At 37.6% G+C, this 17,451-nt stretch overlaps 1 protein-coding gene across 1 annotated transcript in view; it reads left to right on the top strand.

Moving 5' to 3' along the window:
* HELZ2 (helicase with zinc finger 2) overlaps positions 1-17,451 on the top strand; it is a 1,911,095-nt gene that overhangs the window by 1,140,093 nt on the left and 753,551 nt on the right. Inside the window, exon 11 of the mRNA XM_044089861.1 lies at positions 8,269-8,430. Coding sequence (XP_043945796.1) covers positions 8,269-8,430 — 162 coding nt within the window. The remainder of the gene's footprint in view (positions 1-8,268; positions 8,431-17,451) is intronic.

Here is a 17,451-nt window from a genome sequence, read left to right as displayed (position 1 = left end):
TGTGTGTGTGTGTGTGTGTGTGTGTGTGTGTGTGTGTGTGTGTGTGTGTGTGTATACATGTGTGTGTACCTTTAAGAAACATTTCCAAGGACAGCACATGCATATAAATAGCAAGCACATACTAACTTCATTGCCATTTTGAGAATGCAGTCAGAATGTGAACATGTATGAGTGTGATAGTCAGTTTGTGTATAAGTTTATCTAAGTTAAAGTTACTAAGCCTCGATCCTGATGTGTTTGTACATCATAAAGCTGCTTGAAGAGAACCCACAACTGCTTATATGTTTTATCCTGACCAGACGTGCAACAGTGACCTAGGGGTTGGTGGGGGATGTGTGTCCCTTCCCCTTGCTGATCCTGCTGCAGCTGTTTTCATAGAAACAGATTTCATAGCATAGCACATACTGTGAATAATTGTGTACATGTGCTTGGATTATACTGCAGTGCTCCACCAACTGTATCTAGGCACCAGAACTGTGACTTCAGCAGCCCAAACACAAACTATGTGATGTTCCTGGTTTGACTGTGTGCCTCATTATGGCATTCTTCCATGGCTGTGTTTGCACTTCAGAAGGGTGTCATCAGCCACGGTTCCAGTGCATTGCCTGCATCACCCAGTAAATGGGACCATGGAATGTCTCCCTAGCAAACATCTGGTACAGATGTGATGTGTGCCAGATATGGGAGTCATGATAACTGCCAGGGCTGCCAGCACACACATTCAAGATAATTCCTAGGGCATTACACATGACTTGGCAGTTGATGGAGTGGTATCCCTTGTGGTTCATGTAGTTTCTACCCTGCTCACCAGGTGGTGCATTAATGTATACGAGTGGAATTTTTGGCACCCAGTACTTCAGGGAAGTGCGTTAAACAGTAGAACTGTTGCATATTGCTGGTTATCTCCTTAGAACTATGGGGAAAACATATGTGCTCACTGGCATGTATGAGCATACCATCCAGGAATTGATGGAGGATCCTGGATGCTGATGCCTGTGACATACCCATCATGTCCCCAGTTGGTCTTTGAAAGGTACCTGTAGCTAGGATTCTAATGGCTACACATACCTTAGTTTCCACTGGGATGGGTTCCTGTCAATTGGCTCTGGCTCTGAGTAGAGGGCAGCAGAGGTTATAGAGTTCTTGTAGTGTGTCCCTGTCCACTCTGTAGCACTCAACAATTTACAAATCATGTAGCATCTGAAAAGTTACCCAGAGACCAAATACTCTTCTCCTTCTCAGCCTAGGCCTATTGACACCAGCAACAAAACGTTTGGCTTCAGCCTGTAGCACATACAGATTGATGAAAGTAGCAGTAGTCCCTAGCATTGTGTCCATGTAGATTTTCCATGTCTCTACTCCAATAGTATTGAATTATTCATGAAAAAAACAGTATGGAGTCTATATGGATGCTTTACAGCTTCTTGAATAGCTCCACTACATTGAAATGGTTCATTATCATGCAACTCACCCACTTATGTTGTAATTAACATCAATTAAAGACACCTGCTGCTTGATCATTAATGTATTTTGTGCACCTCCATGCACCTTTGTCCATGTCAACTTACCTCCACTTAAGTAAGGCAAGCACAGGTAAAATTGGTATTACTTTCCTCCATTCTCATGATGTTATGCAAACATGGAGAACAAAATGTAAACAAAAGGTTGCACACCCTGTACTAGAACCCAGGACCATCTATACTCCAGCCTTACATATACACATGCCACAAAGTGAATAGTTATATGACAAGCACAAGGGGAAACCTGCCATTCATTCTTGTGCTTGTTGTGATTGTGCTAAGTGCATTTTTGTGCAAACAGTGACCAAAATAATACAAACAGTACTTAAAGAGGAGAGAGGTGACACATTTTCCCAACAAATGAAGAGAAGGTTGCATCTTAACGAAACAGAACTTGTGAATTGTGCACTACTTATGTGCATTTTCACCCTTCACAGACCTCCATGTACACCTCTGTAAGTCTAACCTGACACTCCCCAGATGTCATCATTCAGTGTTGCCATCCATTGAAAACAAACACTGAGAGAGTGCCTGCATAATGTGAACATCCCTACACAGTTCCGCTTTATTGGGATTTAGCAATTCTAATGAGTTCAGATCTCATTTGCATCTTCACTGTGCTTACAGACCTGAATCTATAAGGTTGGCAACCATGTAGCCAGGGTAACTGAAGGGGAGCCGAATGTTGAACACACAAGGGAGGGTATTACTTTGCCATATTTCTGCACAGAGGAGTACTGTTTTTGAGAAATCATGCTTATATTTCATCAGCTACATACTGCATATGCTTACATACCATTATGAATAGTCTGTTTCATGGGGTTTACACTTTTAGCTGTCTGCATTAGCTACAAGTGTGTTCTTCCTTTGAGTGTGGGGGAATGAAGCTGCATTTATACCATGGCACTTAAAAAGGGTACATTGCTATTGTTACCCTCCTTTTGTTGCATTCACCCTGTGTAGAACTGGAATTATGTGTCTGCTGTCACATGTTAAAGTCAGTTCTGTACAATTCTAACAACCTTTACTGGATCTTGTGTCCATGTAGACAACTTTCTGTGGCTGTATTCAAAATGTTTTCGAATACACAGTGAACACCAACATAGAGTCTACACCATTGCTTTGGAGCCTGTTGAATTGCTTCACTGTGCCAGTTTGCTTGATCAGCATACAATTCAGCTAGTGATGCTGTAATTAGCATGTCACAGTATTTACCTTGTTTGAGTGTGTGTGCACGTCACTACATAGAATTTACTGAATCTAAAAATATTCTCAGCCGTGTGTGCGCATAGCACCATGACGTGCACAGTGAAAAATGACTGAGTAGGCTTTATTGATTCTCCCCTATAATTATTTAAAATAGTTTTCATTCAGTTACAGGAAAACAAAGAGAAGCAAGGTATTACATTAAAAGTCATCCATCAAACAGGTTTTTAGATCTTTGGGATCATTTTTAAAATCTTTTTAAAGGTTTTAAGAGTAGCCTATTTTTTTTTCGGTAGGTGTTATTTTAGTGAAAGATTTTTCTGTGATTGTCACAAAGTATTTAGGTCTTATTAGCAAGATAGTAGTTTTATTTCAGAGGGAGTTAGGGCAGCACTTTGTAACTTATTTTTTTAATGATGGGTAATAGGTATGATGAATCAGTACAGTGGTTAGTGTGTTTATTAGGAAATGTCAGAACTGATAGCCACTTGGACTTTCTAATAGTTATAGGATGGTTTTCAGTTGTGGAGCTGGGGTGCATAAATTGAAGTATCTTCTCATTTTTTTTTAAGGATGGATGTGTTTTGTAGAGAGAAGAGAATTGTAAGTGGTAAAATGCAACCTTCCTAGTTTCTTTTGTGAGTAGGTTATAAATTTTGTATGGCACTTTTAGTAGAAATAGAATTTTTTTTGTCTGAAGTTCGATGTAGGGCAGGAAGGGTTGTGATTAATCTAATGTAAGACTTAGGTATTTGAATTGATTAACAGAAGGGAATTGATGTCCTTCCGGATCAGCTACAAAAGATGGTAGAAGAATTAAAGTATTTTAGATGTTCTGAAGAGTGTTACTGCAGATTTTTGTGTGTTTATAGAGAGTTTTTTTGAGGGTGATTTGTATTACATTGTGATTTATTAGCTTTTACGAGTATTATGTCATCAGTGTAAAGAATACTGGTTAAGGATGAGGGGTCCCGGAGAAACCATTAATGAATCTCAAGAATAGTAGTGGACCAAGCACTGATTCTAGAGGGACACCAATATCTCTACTTGTAATTTCTGTGCATATATGTTGGAAGAAACTGAAAGGTTTGTCAGAAGATTAGAAAACTAAGGGCAAACTTCACAACTGAAGTCAGGTTTCTGCAGTTTGTAAAGCAAATGCTAATGTGTGTTTGAAATGTTGTCTTAGGATATACAAAAATGGCACCAGCGAGAGCACCTTTTTCAATATTAGACAATATTTCATCAGTTGGGAAAAAAATAGCAGTTAGACTGTTAGATTTTGGCCTAAAACCATACTGTCATTGAGTAAGAATATGAGATTTTTTGTAATAGTTTTTTCTAGTATTTTTGGTAGCTTGCTTGTTTTGGTAGTATATCCACAGTAATTAGCAGTACTGAGATTTAGGAATTGGGTGAGTAACTGTGTGTCTAAAAAGATCTAGCAGCTTAGAGGTAAATTATGTATACATCAGTGAATTGATTGAGCAATATTCATATTTATGAGGACATGATAAGATGAAGTATTTATGTGTCTGGATTAAAAATGATTATGTTATGGTAGCTAAGGATATGTGGGAGGAGATTAAAAGAAATACAAAAACTGAAACAGAAAGCTCTTGACTATGGATATTAATGGTAAGATATAAGCAGTAACAATATTTTTAGTGTCTCTCGTTTTATATACAGATCAAGCATATTTTTATCAATTAGACAAGAACTTGTGAACAGCAATTAATAAAGGGCTGAAGGATTTTTTTTATGTGGGGAGGGGGAGTGCAGGCAAGAGTTAAGTGAGATAAGTTGATCCATCCCCTAGACTAAGATGATATAGAATGTCCTGATTTGATTGCATACTTTAGATCAAGCAATTAAGGTTCATGTACATAACACAAGCAGAATCAAAAAATCAAAGTGGAAAGGGATGATGATGAAGTGGGGGGGTGAGAAATAAGGAAAGATTAGGATTTTAATACAGATCCTTAAGGAGGATAGCAGCAAACATACAGAATATTATATCCATAAAGCTGCTAAAAGTATTAAAAGAACTAAAGCAACAAGGGAATTGAGAAAGGAGATTTTTCTAATAGGGATGATTGCCAAATAGGGATACAGAAAATAGACAAGAGGGGGCTGGAATTTACTAGAGAAAGTTGGTAAAGGAACCAAGGTGTTGGAAGCAAATATGTAGAGAGGGAAAGGCAATAGAGTGGGATGAGGCCAAGCAGAAGTTTGAACTGCAGGTTTGAAACTGCTTTCCCTACTAGGGATTAATATCAGGGTACAGACTAAGAGACAGGGATAGGGGAGTAATAACTGAAAAACTAGTTCTGATACCATTTTTTAATCGAGTCTAGAGCAGAGGCTGCTGTTAAAATGGGATTATTATTTCAGTATTTAAAATATTGCATGATAACTGTAAGACTCAATCACAGAAGGTAGAAAAGACTGAAAAGAGAGATGGCAAAGGCAATTTTCAAAGAAAAAATGGAAGGACATCTGTATGGCTTTAAAGCATGCAACAAAGTCCAGAAGGTTTAGGATACTTGTATGAAAGTGCTTGCATAGGTATTTTATCATCCAAGTTAACTTCAGAGAATTTTTCCTCAGGTAGATAGCAAATGCTGGAGGTGTGATGGAAAAAAAGCAGGTTACTGGGAAATGTTTTTGGGAGTGTAGTAAGTTGGCAGATTTTAACAATTCCCTAGCGTACTTTATCTGAAATTCTGGGGAAGTTAATGGCTGTAACTAAGAATAATCCATGTGAGCTGAGGCATAGGATCTGGATTGCCTATACACAGTAAGGCCTTACTAATTAATGCTATTTGCTCTTAAAAAATCATTTACTAAAAAATGGAAATCAAAACCACCTGTAACTGAAGTACTGAATGTTCTAAAGGATAGAAAATAAGTAGAAGTATGATCTTCAGAAAAAGGAAGGTACAAAATGATTTAGATATGAATGGAATTTCTGGAAATATATGCAGAGTAATGTTCAGGAGTGAGGTTTAATGGAAAGCAGTAAATGAGCAATTTATGTTGTGTTGCAGTAACTAATTGTTAAAAAGAAAGAATTCTGATGAGATGTTAAATTGAAGTCCCATCTGCTTGAATTGGTGGTATCTTAGGTGGGCTTACAAACATCCCACAGCACCTGTCAAAAAAAGTAGAGGAAGTTCTGTGATACCTTGGTCAAATTTATCCCAGTAGTATAAATACCACTATAGGTTTCCCCTGAATAGAGATCACTTCCCTAGTGGGACTAAGCTAGTCAAGAAAGGTTAAATAAAATAAAATAAATAAAAAGGATATGTAAAGTGTAATGCATAAATATGACAAATGTTAATATATTTTTTCCCATTAATGTATGTGTGGTTGTGTCTTTGATCTTTTAATAAAAGTATTTAAAAAAAGAAATGAAAAAAAGGTGACAGTTTTTTTTATGATGAAGGATATGTAACAGATGTGGGTCAGTGGCTGACATAGGATTCCATGGCCTAGTTTTTGACTAAGAGGATGAATAAGTACATTTACACTCAGCTATCCCTATCAGCAATACCCAGAATTCCTTAAACTTAATTTATCAATGCTGAGCTGGAAGACCTAAATCTGAGTATAGTATGCAAAGGATTTTGATGAATCATGTCAGATTCAATTAACTGAATCTGACAATTACAGTGTGCACATACAATATGCAATATGTGACAGTCTTAGATATGGTGCAGTTGTACAGTATAAGACCATTCTGACATTAGACATTAATTTGGAATTTATACTTTTATTTCCTAATGTGTAGGACCATTCTGGCATTAAGTGTTAATTTATAATATCTCCTCCTTTCTAGCTGTTTGTCCAGCTGGTCTTGAAGCTGTGTTCTGTATATCTCCAACCTTCCATCTTTAAAATGCAGGAGACTTAATAAATAAATAGTAACAATTTCAATTAGGAAACTCATAGTATTTATTTATTATTTATTTTGTATTTGTTAACTGGGTTGGTCCAGCTGGGTAAGAATTTACCCTTTTTCAGTGGAGACCTGAGAGGAAAAGCCCCAAACAGACATACAAGTAGAGAGAAGTTTACAATAATACAGAGCAAAACAATGTCAAGAATACAATGGATGAGAAAAATAATGTACTCCATGGAAGTATACATAGCTTTATACATAAAAAGTATAACAATAAGGTTGTAAAAGGATAAACAATAATAATAAATCCAGGAGGTATGCAGTAAGGGAATTAAGGTTATAGGTATTATTTTGAAAAGAAACATGGTATTATTAGATTAGTGGCTAGAAGGAGAAAACTAGCGCAAGAGTAAAAAAAAAAAAATAGAGAAACGTGTATGTACAAGGGTCCTCAGATCAGAGGAAAAGATGGTGCAGAAGAAGAAAGTAGTGGAGGGATATAGTTATCTAGAGTGATGGTGTAGAAGGGAGAGCATATAGATATAGTAAGTTATAGAAATAAGAAAGGTCTTATAGATCAGACTTAGTGGTAAAGTGGGTATAGGGAGAGGAAGGGGTTAAGTAGGGTGGTTACAGGTACATATAGAGTTGTTATGGAGATACAGTATCAGGTCATATTTGAATATTATATTATATTGTATTATATGATTATATATTATGCTATATTATATATAATATATATATGCATATATATATATATATATATATATATATATATATATATATTTATATTATATTATATTATATTATATTATATTATATTATATTATATTATATTATATTATATTATATTATATCATAGTATGGTTAATAACTGTTTCTTTACACTCTGAAAGTTCCTTTGATGGTTTAATGTTTTACATTATCTGCTGTGGATATTTATTAAAACATTTTTAACACTAAATGTGTGGTAGACCCTTTCAATGGGAAAAATGTGGAACACAGAATTTTTTAAAGCTCAGAAGGGGGAACATTCATTATAATGAGGTACACTTGAGAAGTGTGCCTCACATCTGTGCAATGTCATGTTGTTGGGGGCAGTGGCTTACTGAACAAGAAAGTAGCGTTGCTAATTTGTCTTGTAGTTCAGAGTAGAACGATGATCTCATTCACTGAATATATATGAGGGCTGCTTGCAGAGCTCTCTTTTTGAATTATTAAGCCTCAGTCAGTGTAAAATCAGGAGCTGGCTGCCAGTAGCTGAGGTCCAACATGCATTATCTGAATCAGGACATCAGGCATTAGTTTCTTATCATGTGAATTGACATAAATGTCAGTGAAGGTAAAGCAGGGAATCAAGTATAACAAATCAACTTTAAGTTAATAGGCTCACTGAAGAGCATCGTTTTCTGTAACTCATGATACTATGTCCTGTTACTCTCAAACTGTTTACAAAATAAAGCTGGTCTGGTTTTGAGAAATTCTTTCACCACATAGTCAGGATTAAATTCCACTATATTTACCTGCTTGCAAAAATTAAGCAAGTGTGTAAGTAATAATGTGAAGTAATGATGCATCTACATTACTTTAGTATTTTGTCAGTAAAGTTTCTTAATATTTTTGCACTTTTGTCAGGCACTGGAAAGACTATTGTTGGAGTTCATATTGTGTACTGGTTCTACATGCTGAATAAGGAACTTACAAACAGGACCCCACCTCAAATGAATGAAGGAGACATAAAAGAAAAATGCATTATGTACTGTGGTCCTTCAAATAAGTCTGTGGATGTTGTTGCTGGTAAGCTTTTCTAGTTTCATTATTTTATTTATTTAGTTTTTGTGGGAATTAGACATTATTACATATTTAACAATATGATGACAGTTTTCTGTTTCTGAGTAGATAACTCCTCTTACGTACCCATTTCCTAATAGAAATGTAAGATCTGGGGCTGATCCTGGATTTGCTTTTAGTTAGCTAATACAACTGTTGATTCCTGTAGTAGCGATTTTTTCAAAAAAACAGTCAGTGTATAAATTGTATCCTAGAGATCCCTGAATAGCAAAAGCCACAATTTTTAACATTTACATGAAGAGAGAGCATCTGTGCTACAGAGACAGGACACTTGCCGTCTTATTCTTTGAGTACTGGGTAAAGCATTATCACTATACTAAATATTTGGCTTTATATTATTCTATATTAAAAAGAATGGAAACCATGGCATGGACATGCAGAGCTACACACCATAATAACGTTTATTGAAATAACAAACAAAGCAAGCAGGTATAAAATCAAACACAGTATAAAAGTAAAAAGAGAATAAAATACACAATAAGCACTTTCATCCTGTATTACGGAACTTCCTCAGATAAAGAGGGCAATGAAATCACAACTATAAATTCAAGTAACCAACCAATCATATTAAACATTTAAACATACCCCTGAGATATAATCCAGTCACTAGGATAATAGAAGCACCAAAAGGAAAACATTATCCAACACACCTCTGCTGGTTTGCCTAATCTATTGTTTCCATAATATACCAATCCGGAGCAAGGACAGAAAACGAAGACCAATAGATCACAGCCGATGTGTATCCAGTGATTACCATGGGCAAACATATATCCAACACACCCCTGCTGACTTGTCTAGTCTGTTTTCACCAAACATAGTCCAATCCAGAGCAGAGACAGAAAGAATAAAGCAAGGAGACACCAGCTAATGCATATCCAATCCTGTTGTACTTAAAGGTGCTTTTTCCAATCTAATTTGGGCTTGACTTATCATTGAAAAATTATAATATACAAAAAACATAATAGAGTTTGAATTATATTATCAAATAACTAGAAAACCAAGAGTACCATCATGTAGATACAACTACCGCTGCATTGATTTAAACTTCAAGATGCTGGAGATAGAGACAGAATCATTCAAGCCTGGATAATTTTTTTGCATTTGTCCATAACTGCCACAAAAGTTCATGTCTCTCCAACAGCATTTCCAGGTTCCACCCTTTGGATCTTTCATGAGTTGTTGAAGGACACAGAATTTGAATAAGTGATCAGAGTTCATTTGGATATGTTTATACAAAGCATTCATCTCTTTATTCAATGAATGTCATATAAATGTTCATAGATCATATTTTTTAATCTTTGTAATCTTTGTAAAAAGCGGGGCAATACATGCAACATGCAGCATAAACTACCTCTTTAGAGAGACAATTAAAGCGACCATTTATTTTAATCAATAAGTTGTTTAATCTAAGTTGATCACACACTAGGATAACACTGCAATAATTACAGTGGCTGCATTTCTTCATACCTGGACTTTGAACTTTAACTGGGGTGCTAGATTTGAGGATGTTCTTAAAGTTCATACCTCTCTTAAATACTACTATTGGTCTATCACCAAATTTTTCTTTCACTGTACCATCTTGGATAAGAAGTTGCCAGTTCTTTTCAATAATATTTCTTATAACCATACCATCAGATGAAAAGGTTGTAATAAAAGCATTGGTACAATCATGGCTGCATTGCTTTTTTGTCTGGGAATATGTTTGATTCTCAACAGTACCCACAATTTTGACTTCAGAGGTATTTTTAAATACTGGACTTCCCACTATTAGAAAGAATTGACCTCTTTCTCATTTGTTCATAACTTCAGCCATTAAATTATCCATAAATTTACCAGGGAAGCCAGATTTTAGAAACATGCTTTTCAGTAGAAAACATTCATCCCAAAAGTCTTCCTCTATTGTGGTCATTCTGGCCGATCGTACAAACTGGCCTTTAACTTCTGCCCTCTTTTGGGACAGTGGATGTGTAAGGTCATAATGTAAAAAGATGTTCAGGTAGGTCTCTTTTCTATAGATCTTAGCCGTAATCCTTTGATTGTCAACATCCTTCTCTCACCAGACATCAAGATAGGCAATATGGAACAAATTACTTGTAAAGGTAAATTTCAAACATTCGGTGGTTTGGTTCATATATTCCAGAAAAGAAACAACGTCATCTTCCTCACCTTCCCAAAGGATGAAAGAAAAAGGCACAACATTTGAAATATTCAGAACTAAGTAAATATTTTCTTTCCGACTGGATCATGATGATGATAGCAAACAATCCCTCACATGCAGCCCCCATAGCCACTTCTGTTTTTTGTAAATATAAATCATCTTTAAATTTAATGCAATTATTCTTGACTACCATGTCAAGCAAACTATATATATATATATATATATATATATATATATATATATATATATATATATATATATATGTGTGTGTGTGTGTGTGTGTATGTGTGTGTTCATTATTCATTATGTCCTGATGTATTCTGTTTTCATACAGGAAATCACAGGACCATTCCATTCCAATTTTATGTGGAATGATAGAATATAGGTCCCGAACATCAATTGTTATAAAGCAATAAGATTCCTTAAAAGGCAAACCATTAATCTGACTCAAAATTCCCAAGAGTTACGCCAAATATGACTCACACAAGTCATTAAGTGATTCAGTTTAATGTGTAAAAACCTGGCCAAAGGGTGAATGATGGAACCTCTACCATCGATGATGGGGCCAGGGGAGTTGATTGATGAATGTCATGAAACAGGACTGCCAGAACACAAACAGCAGAAAAAGTGAATTAATGGCTCTAAAAGCTAGAAACATTTCACCCAGTCATACTTTTTTTTTAAAGTGTGACAGAGGGAAATATCAAACAGCTTATAAAGCTGCTTTAGTTTCTGCCACTGGTCCTAGCTGGCTTGCTTTGGCCGCTGTTAGTATCTAGTACAAAGCCCAATCTCAACATAGGTTAGCAGTGCTTAACAAAACCTGTTAAGCACCTTTCTAATGTCAGAAAGTACTTAACATAATTGGTATTTTGCTATTTTTAGAATGTAATAATGGCCGTCCATGTTCCATGTCCAGTTATTGATATAGCTGTCTTGTCTGTAGTTTGGCAGCCCTACTGGTGACTCCTCAGACAACCTGGATAGTATGATCTTGCACCATATGCGTGGTGTGTTTAGTGCTTAATTACACCAGAGGCAAAAGTAATGTAAAGAGAGCATGTAAAACTATTTTATTTCACAGTGGAACTGCAGATAACTGGTAAGGAGAGTGCAACTTGACACTATAACATACCATTAAATTGCTTTTAGGAGTTCTTTTGTCAAGACTTCTACTATTTTTAGTGCCAGTTTGAAACTTCTAGTTTCTGAATTAAAGAAAACAGTTTGCATACTGCACTGACATTTATTCACAGTTCTTATTTTTTTCAGTGCAAACATCTGCAGCTGTCAAAAATCGAGTCCTACCAGGTTTTTTTATGAAATATTGCAGTGAGTTATACGAAAGTACTTTTTGATTAGTCATAGATAATCTTCCAGCTACAGCTGCACCAATACGAAGATTCTCTTGCTACTTCCCTATGCAATCACAAGGTCTTATCTCAAAGGCTGGAACTGGGCTAGCCCACTTTTAGAGGAGTTATTCTAACCAAACCATAGCAAGCTCTATATGACTTCATCCTTGATGTAGTATTGTGGGAAATCAGCTTGAATTCCAATGATGACAGATCTTGCAAATAGACTTTATAACGTTACACTTCTTTAAAGCAAAAAGTAGCTGTCTATGCTTGTAATTCTAGCATCAAAGGTGACTGCAGGGCCAACATAACACTGTACCCAACAGGAACACGTAGTGGTGAGGTCACATTCTGAAAATTAAGAAGCATGATGACTCAGCTTCCAGATACCAAAAATTCTTCTTGGCATTGCAGAAATGATGGAACGTATGTAAATTCTGGAAGAGAAAATTTAGAAAGTTCAGTTATTTAAGATGAACTTACCATAGCATTATATGTTCAAATGATCACTGCTGCAGTAGCCTTAGCTATATGGGTTATATCCTGCCAAGGATATAACAGCTGGCCATCTTCCAAAGCTTCAGGGTACCTTCCATGTGCCCAAACTGTCAAACAGCTCGAGTTCAGTCGACAAAAACAGGTTTGGGCTCAAAGCCCTTCAGTACTTTCCTGCCGGCAGGAAGAGGGAGGCTGAGCCCTGAAAAGACAATGCTAATAACTGCCAAACACATAGGTCCACACCCTGGCATAAAAAAACACATGAAAAAAGCAAGAGGGATGGAAGAACGGAGGGTGCAGCTACTGCAGCAATTTTCATTTGAACATCTACTGTTATGGTAAGTTCAGTTTACACAAATGTACTATGCTCATTGTATTGATCACTGATGCAATAGCCTTAACCATATGGGTAAATTAACATAGCTAAATACATTTGGGAGGTGAAAGGAGAAGAGTCCAAGAACCCCTGGAGAATGATCCTAGCAAAGCTTGTGCTGAACCTAGAGTGTTTTATAAAAACATGTACAGAGGTCCAAGTAGCATCTTCTAGAATATTTCTCGGATCCAGTCCTTTCCAAAAAGCTGTAGATGAAGTCACTATCCTGATAGAGTGGACTGTGACCCTACCTGGAATACATTTGTTATGGTGAGTGTTGCAAAAGGTAATCATCTTAGACAACCATTTGGAAATAGTCTGTTTTGGCACAGGTTGCAAGAAATAAACAATTGATCTGAAGATCTATAAAATAAAATTCTGTCAAGCTAGTATCTAAGTAGCCTGTAAACATTGACAGTGTGGAGGATCATTTCTCCCTCAGTTTTAGGTTCAGTAAAGAAAACAGAGATATGGATAGCTTGGTTTAAAATAAACTTGGATATCTCTTTAGGCATGAAAAGGGATTAGTTCTCAAAGAAATCCTGTCCCTAAGGAAAATTAGTTAGGGTTGACTCACCATACTTACAACTCTGACACCCTTTTTGCAGAAAAAAATATATATAAGCTATCCCAACTGCTAAAGGAGACTCACAAAACAAAGCATCAAATCCAGAAATAAGTATAAGTGAGTCAGACCACCACGGTCCAGCCAAATAAATGTCCAGAAGATATGTAAAACAGCAGTTTATTGGAAAAAGGTTAGCGCTTTCACAGGGTTACAGCTTCATCAGACCAAATATTTGGTCTGATGAACTGGTAACCCCGCGAAAGCGCTAACCTTTTTCCAATAAACTGTTTGCTGTTTTATGTATCTTCTGGACATTTATTTGGCTGGACCGTGGTGGTTTGACTCACTTATACTTATTTCTGGACCCTTCTTGCAGAGGAATCAGTAAAACTGATTTCCATGTTAGAAACCTCAAATCAGCAAGATTAGCTGGTTCAAGTGGATAAAGTATTGGCTTCTATAACACAAAAATTAAGATCCCAAGGAGGGGTCAGTGGTTTACTCTGCAACCTCTTATGCAAGACCCACTTCAAGAACATTTTGACAAGAGACTGCTTTGAAAGAAGAGAATCTATGGGCAGACATACTGAAATGGTTGATAAATGAACCTTGACAGAGGAATAAGAAAGGCCATAGGACAGTAACTCACATAAATCTTGTAAAATCAGCAAACAACTAACCCTGAATTGGTGCTTGTTATGCTGTTGGCATGAACTAGAAAACCTTTTCCAGTTACTAATAAATGATTTTCTAGTGACAGGCAGGCTTTCTTGCCTCAATTAGTACCTGCTTTATGTTCTTGGTACACAGTTGCCTAAAAGGAATTAAGACTTTATCATCCAATGAGTCAATTGAAAACAATTGCTGTTGGTGTGTATCAAACATCCCTGTTCTTGTGTGAGTAGATCCATGTTGGTAATTGCCTCTGACCATTTTCAAAAGAAAGGAGAACCACAGTTGCCCAGGCCAGAAGAGATTCCCCAAAATGATCTTGGAGGATTATTTCTGGTGGTAACCATCCATGAAAATTCCTGTCCACAGAAAAAAAAATGAATATGTCTTTCAGGCCTTCTTGCATAGAGTCCTGGAACATAATCTTGTCAATTGATTGTTTAACAAGAAGGCAGAAAGGCCTCCTTGAGGAACTTCCCACAGATGGATCAAATGTTGGAAGACCACTGATCTAGTTTTCAATTATGAAAGTCTGCCCTGGTCCTGCTTAGCTTGTCTGCCACACAGTTTTGCTTTGACAGAATGTGAGATGCCTGTAGAGTGAAAGTGTGCTGTGATGCTACACCCCAAGCTAACATGGCTAGTCTGCATTGGGGGTTATGGTCTGTTTCCCCCTTGTTTATCGATGTGCCACATGACTGCAATATTCTTTGAAACCACTTTCAAGAGGTCCAGGGGACCAAAGATGAATCAGAGAGTTGAGTGCCTTGATCATGGTGAGCATCTCTTTGATATTTATGTGTTTGCATCTATCCTTGATTTCCCACACTCCCTGCACTTTTATCCTTCCTGAAACTGCTCTCCAAGCAATGTCCAAAGTGGTTGTGGTGAATAAATGCTTTAGAGCAGGGCAGGAAAAGGGGAGTCATGGATTTAAGGATATCTGTTGCTCCACCAAAAGATTTCACTTATGACAAACTCCAGCACTAGGATTTGAAAAGATAAAGGATCTTGATGTTGGGACCAAAGAGATTTACGATACCATTGCATCTTTCTCATTTGGAGTCTTGCTAGGGGTAACAAGAGAGTCATAGATGACATGAGACCCAAAATCCTGAGGTATCCCCCTGCAATGAGTGAAGTCTGAGTGGAAAACATAGAAACTGATATAAATAAGGATCTTATTTTTTTCCTGTGAAGAAAAGCTCTTTGAACCGAGGTGTCTAGTTAACATCCCAGGAATACAATCCTGTATGAGGGAGTCAAAGTCAAGAAAGAGTTTTGAGTGTTCACTTAGAATACCAGTTTGTGTAAGAGAGAGAGACTCCTGACACTTTCAAAAAAGACTCTGCAAAGATAAGCAAGTTGTATAAATATGGAACATGTGGCTACCCTTAGACTGCAATGAGCTATAACTGGAGCTAGATACTTTTTGAACACTCTTGGTGCAGTGGATTGTCCAAAGGCTAAGGTACTGAACTGATAATGTGATCCAGACATACAAAACCTTTAGAAACATATGAAGTCTAGATGAATAGGGATGTGATTATAACCATATAGCTGGATTCAGCAAGCTCTGCATGGAGTGCAGGAATAGTGCAAGAGCTGTTGCACGCAATATGGCTGCCGAGAGATCCAGGATCGATCCCCTGAGACATGCACGAGCGCACCGACAGTATTCCTGCATGGACACCACTGCTATGTGCTAATTACATCATTTGCTGGTGAAAACCATGCAAATAAGGTGAATTAGTGATCCAGGAAGCAGGCAGGCATCTGTGCAGGAATAGTGTAAACTGCAGAAATATATTCGGTTACTAACCGAATACATTTCTGCAAATTACAAAACAGGGGCTTGACAGCTCAAAAGAAAGCATGTATTCAATATAGTAGGCATGCCAATGGCCAAATGTATGGCCATTGGCATGAGAAATAGTTGCAAAATTATAAAAAAACAACTTTTTTTTTTTCGGCCGATCTTGGCCATTTGACCGTAGGGCAGCGGTGCGCAAACGGGATCGGCCCAAAAGTAAGAAACAAAGGTGGAAATAAGTTTTTAAACCCAAATCAGCATTTTGCCATAATAGCCAATGGCATGCATAAGACAACAATACCAAGGAATAGTGGTTGCTAAGGGGGAAGGCTCAGTGTGAGTGTGGTAACTAGGAATTAGCATTCTGCTTTATGCAAATGAGGGGATTGATACTGAATCACAGATTTCCTTTCAGTGTCAGCGTGCACCCAACTGTGTAGGTGCAGCAACACCATTGTATAAGTCTAAGAGGTGGATGACCTCATAAGGGGGAATGTCATGCATGCTGTAAGCTTATGGAGCTCTGTGGCCCATGTTTGCCCTTAGCTAAGCACAGCTAAGGAAGGGTGTGTGTCCGAGGCTGTTAGCAGTGTTTACATTGCCTAAATGGATGTGCATACCAGGTTTTAAACCAAAAAAAAAAATTAGGAAATAGCAGCTCTGTTCACATCTGAGCACTAGATATGCATGCCGGGCATCGGGGCTTAAACAGGAAGGCAATGGGAAGGGAAAACAGCAGTAGGAAGGCAATCAAGGAGAACCAGCATAGCAGGCAGGTGAAATGTATCCGAATCAGCCAATTACACATGGAACAGCCTAGCACACTACTATAGACTATGTAAACACCTTCCAGTCTGTTTTTTTTCCACAAACTCCACACCACCAGTGTACATAGACAGGGAAATTTTACCTGACAAAACTAACAAAATGTTAGGGGCTGCTGTCGCTCTCATACATCAGTATGTGCAAGAGGCTGAGGGTGGTGAGGATGTGAATGCTGATGACCAACCCACAGTGAGGAGAAGGAGAAGAGGGTACAGACCTAGGGTAACCTACCAGGGGCTACATGAGCTAGAGATAGTGGACCACTATAGGGTGGACAGTGACATTCTACAGCAAATTGTTGAGCTGTGCCGACCATGCCTCACACACAGAACCAACAGAGTGGAACCCATCCCAGTGGATACCAAGCTTAAGAATAAGTACCTTCCAAATGGCAACTGGGGATATCATGGGGATCTCACAGGCATCAGCATCCATGGTACTCCACCAGTTCCTGGATGTCATGTCAGCACATGTCAGTGAGCACATATATTTCCTCAACACCCATGAGGCTATGACCAGCAATATGCGTCTCTTCCACTAAATAGCAGAATACCCTGAGGTAGTGGGTGCTATAGACTGCACATGCATACACATCAAAGCACCATCCGGCGAGCGGGGTAGGGTCTACATAAACAGCAAGGTTTTCCCCTCCATCAACTGCCAGGTCGTGTGTGATGCCCAGGGCATTATTTTGAATGT

This window comes from Protopterus annectens, chromosome 12.part0 (assembly GCF_019279795.1).
Source record: "Protopterus annectens isolate FY-2018-M chromosome 12.part0, PAN1.0, whole genome shotgun sequence".
In the NCBI taxonomy this organism is placed as follows: Eukaryota; Metazoa; Chordata; order Ceratodontiformes; family Protopteridae; genus Protopterus; species Protopterus annectens.
The sequence above is the reverse complement of the archived record's forward strand: the minus strand, read 5'-3'. Positions and strand labels throughout refer to the sequence as shown.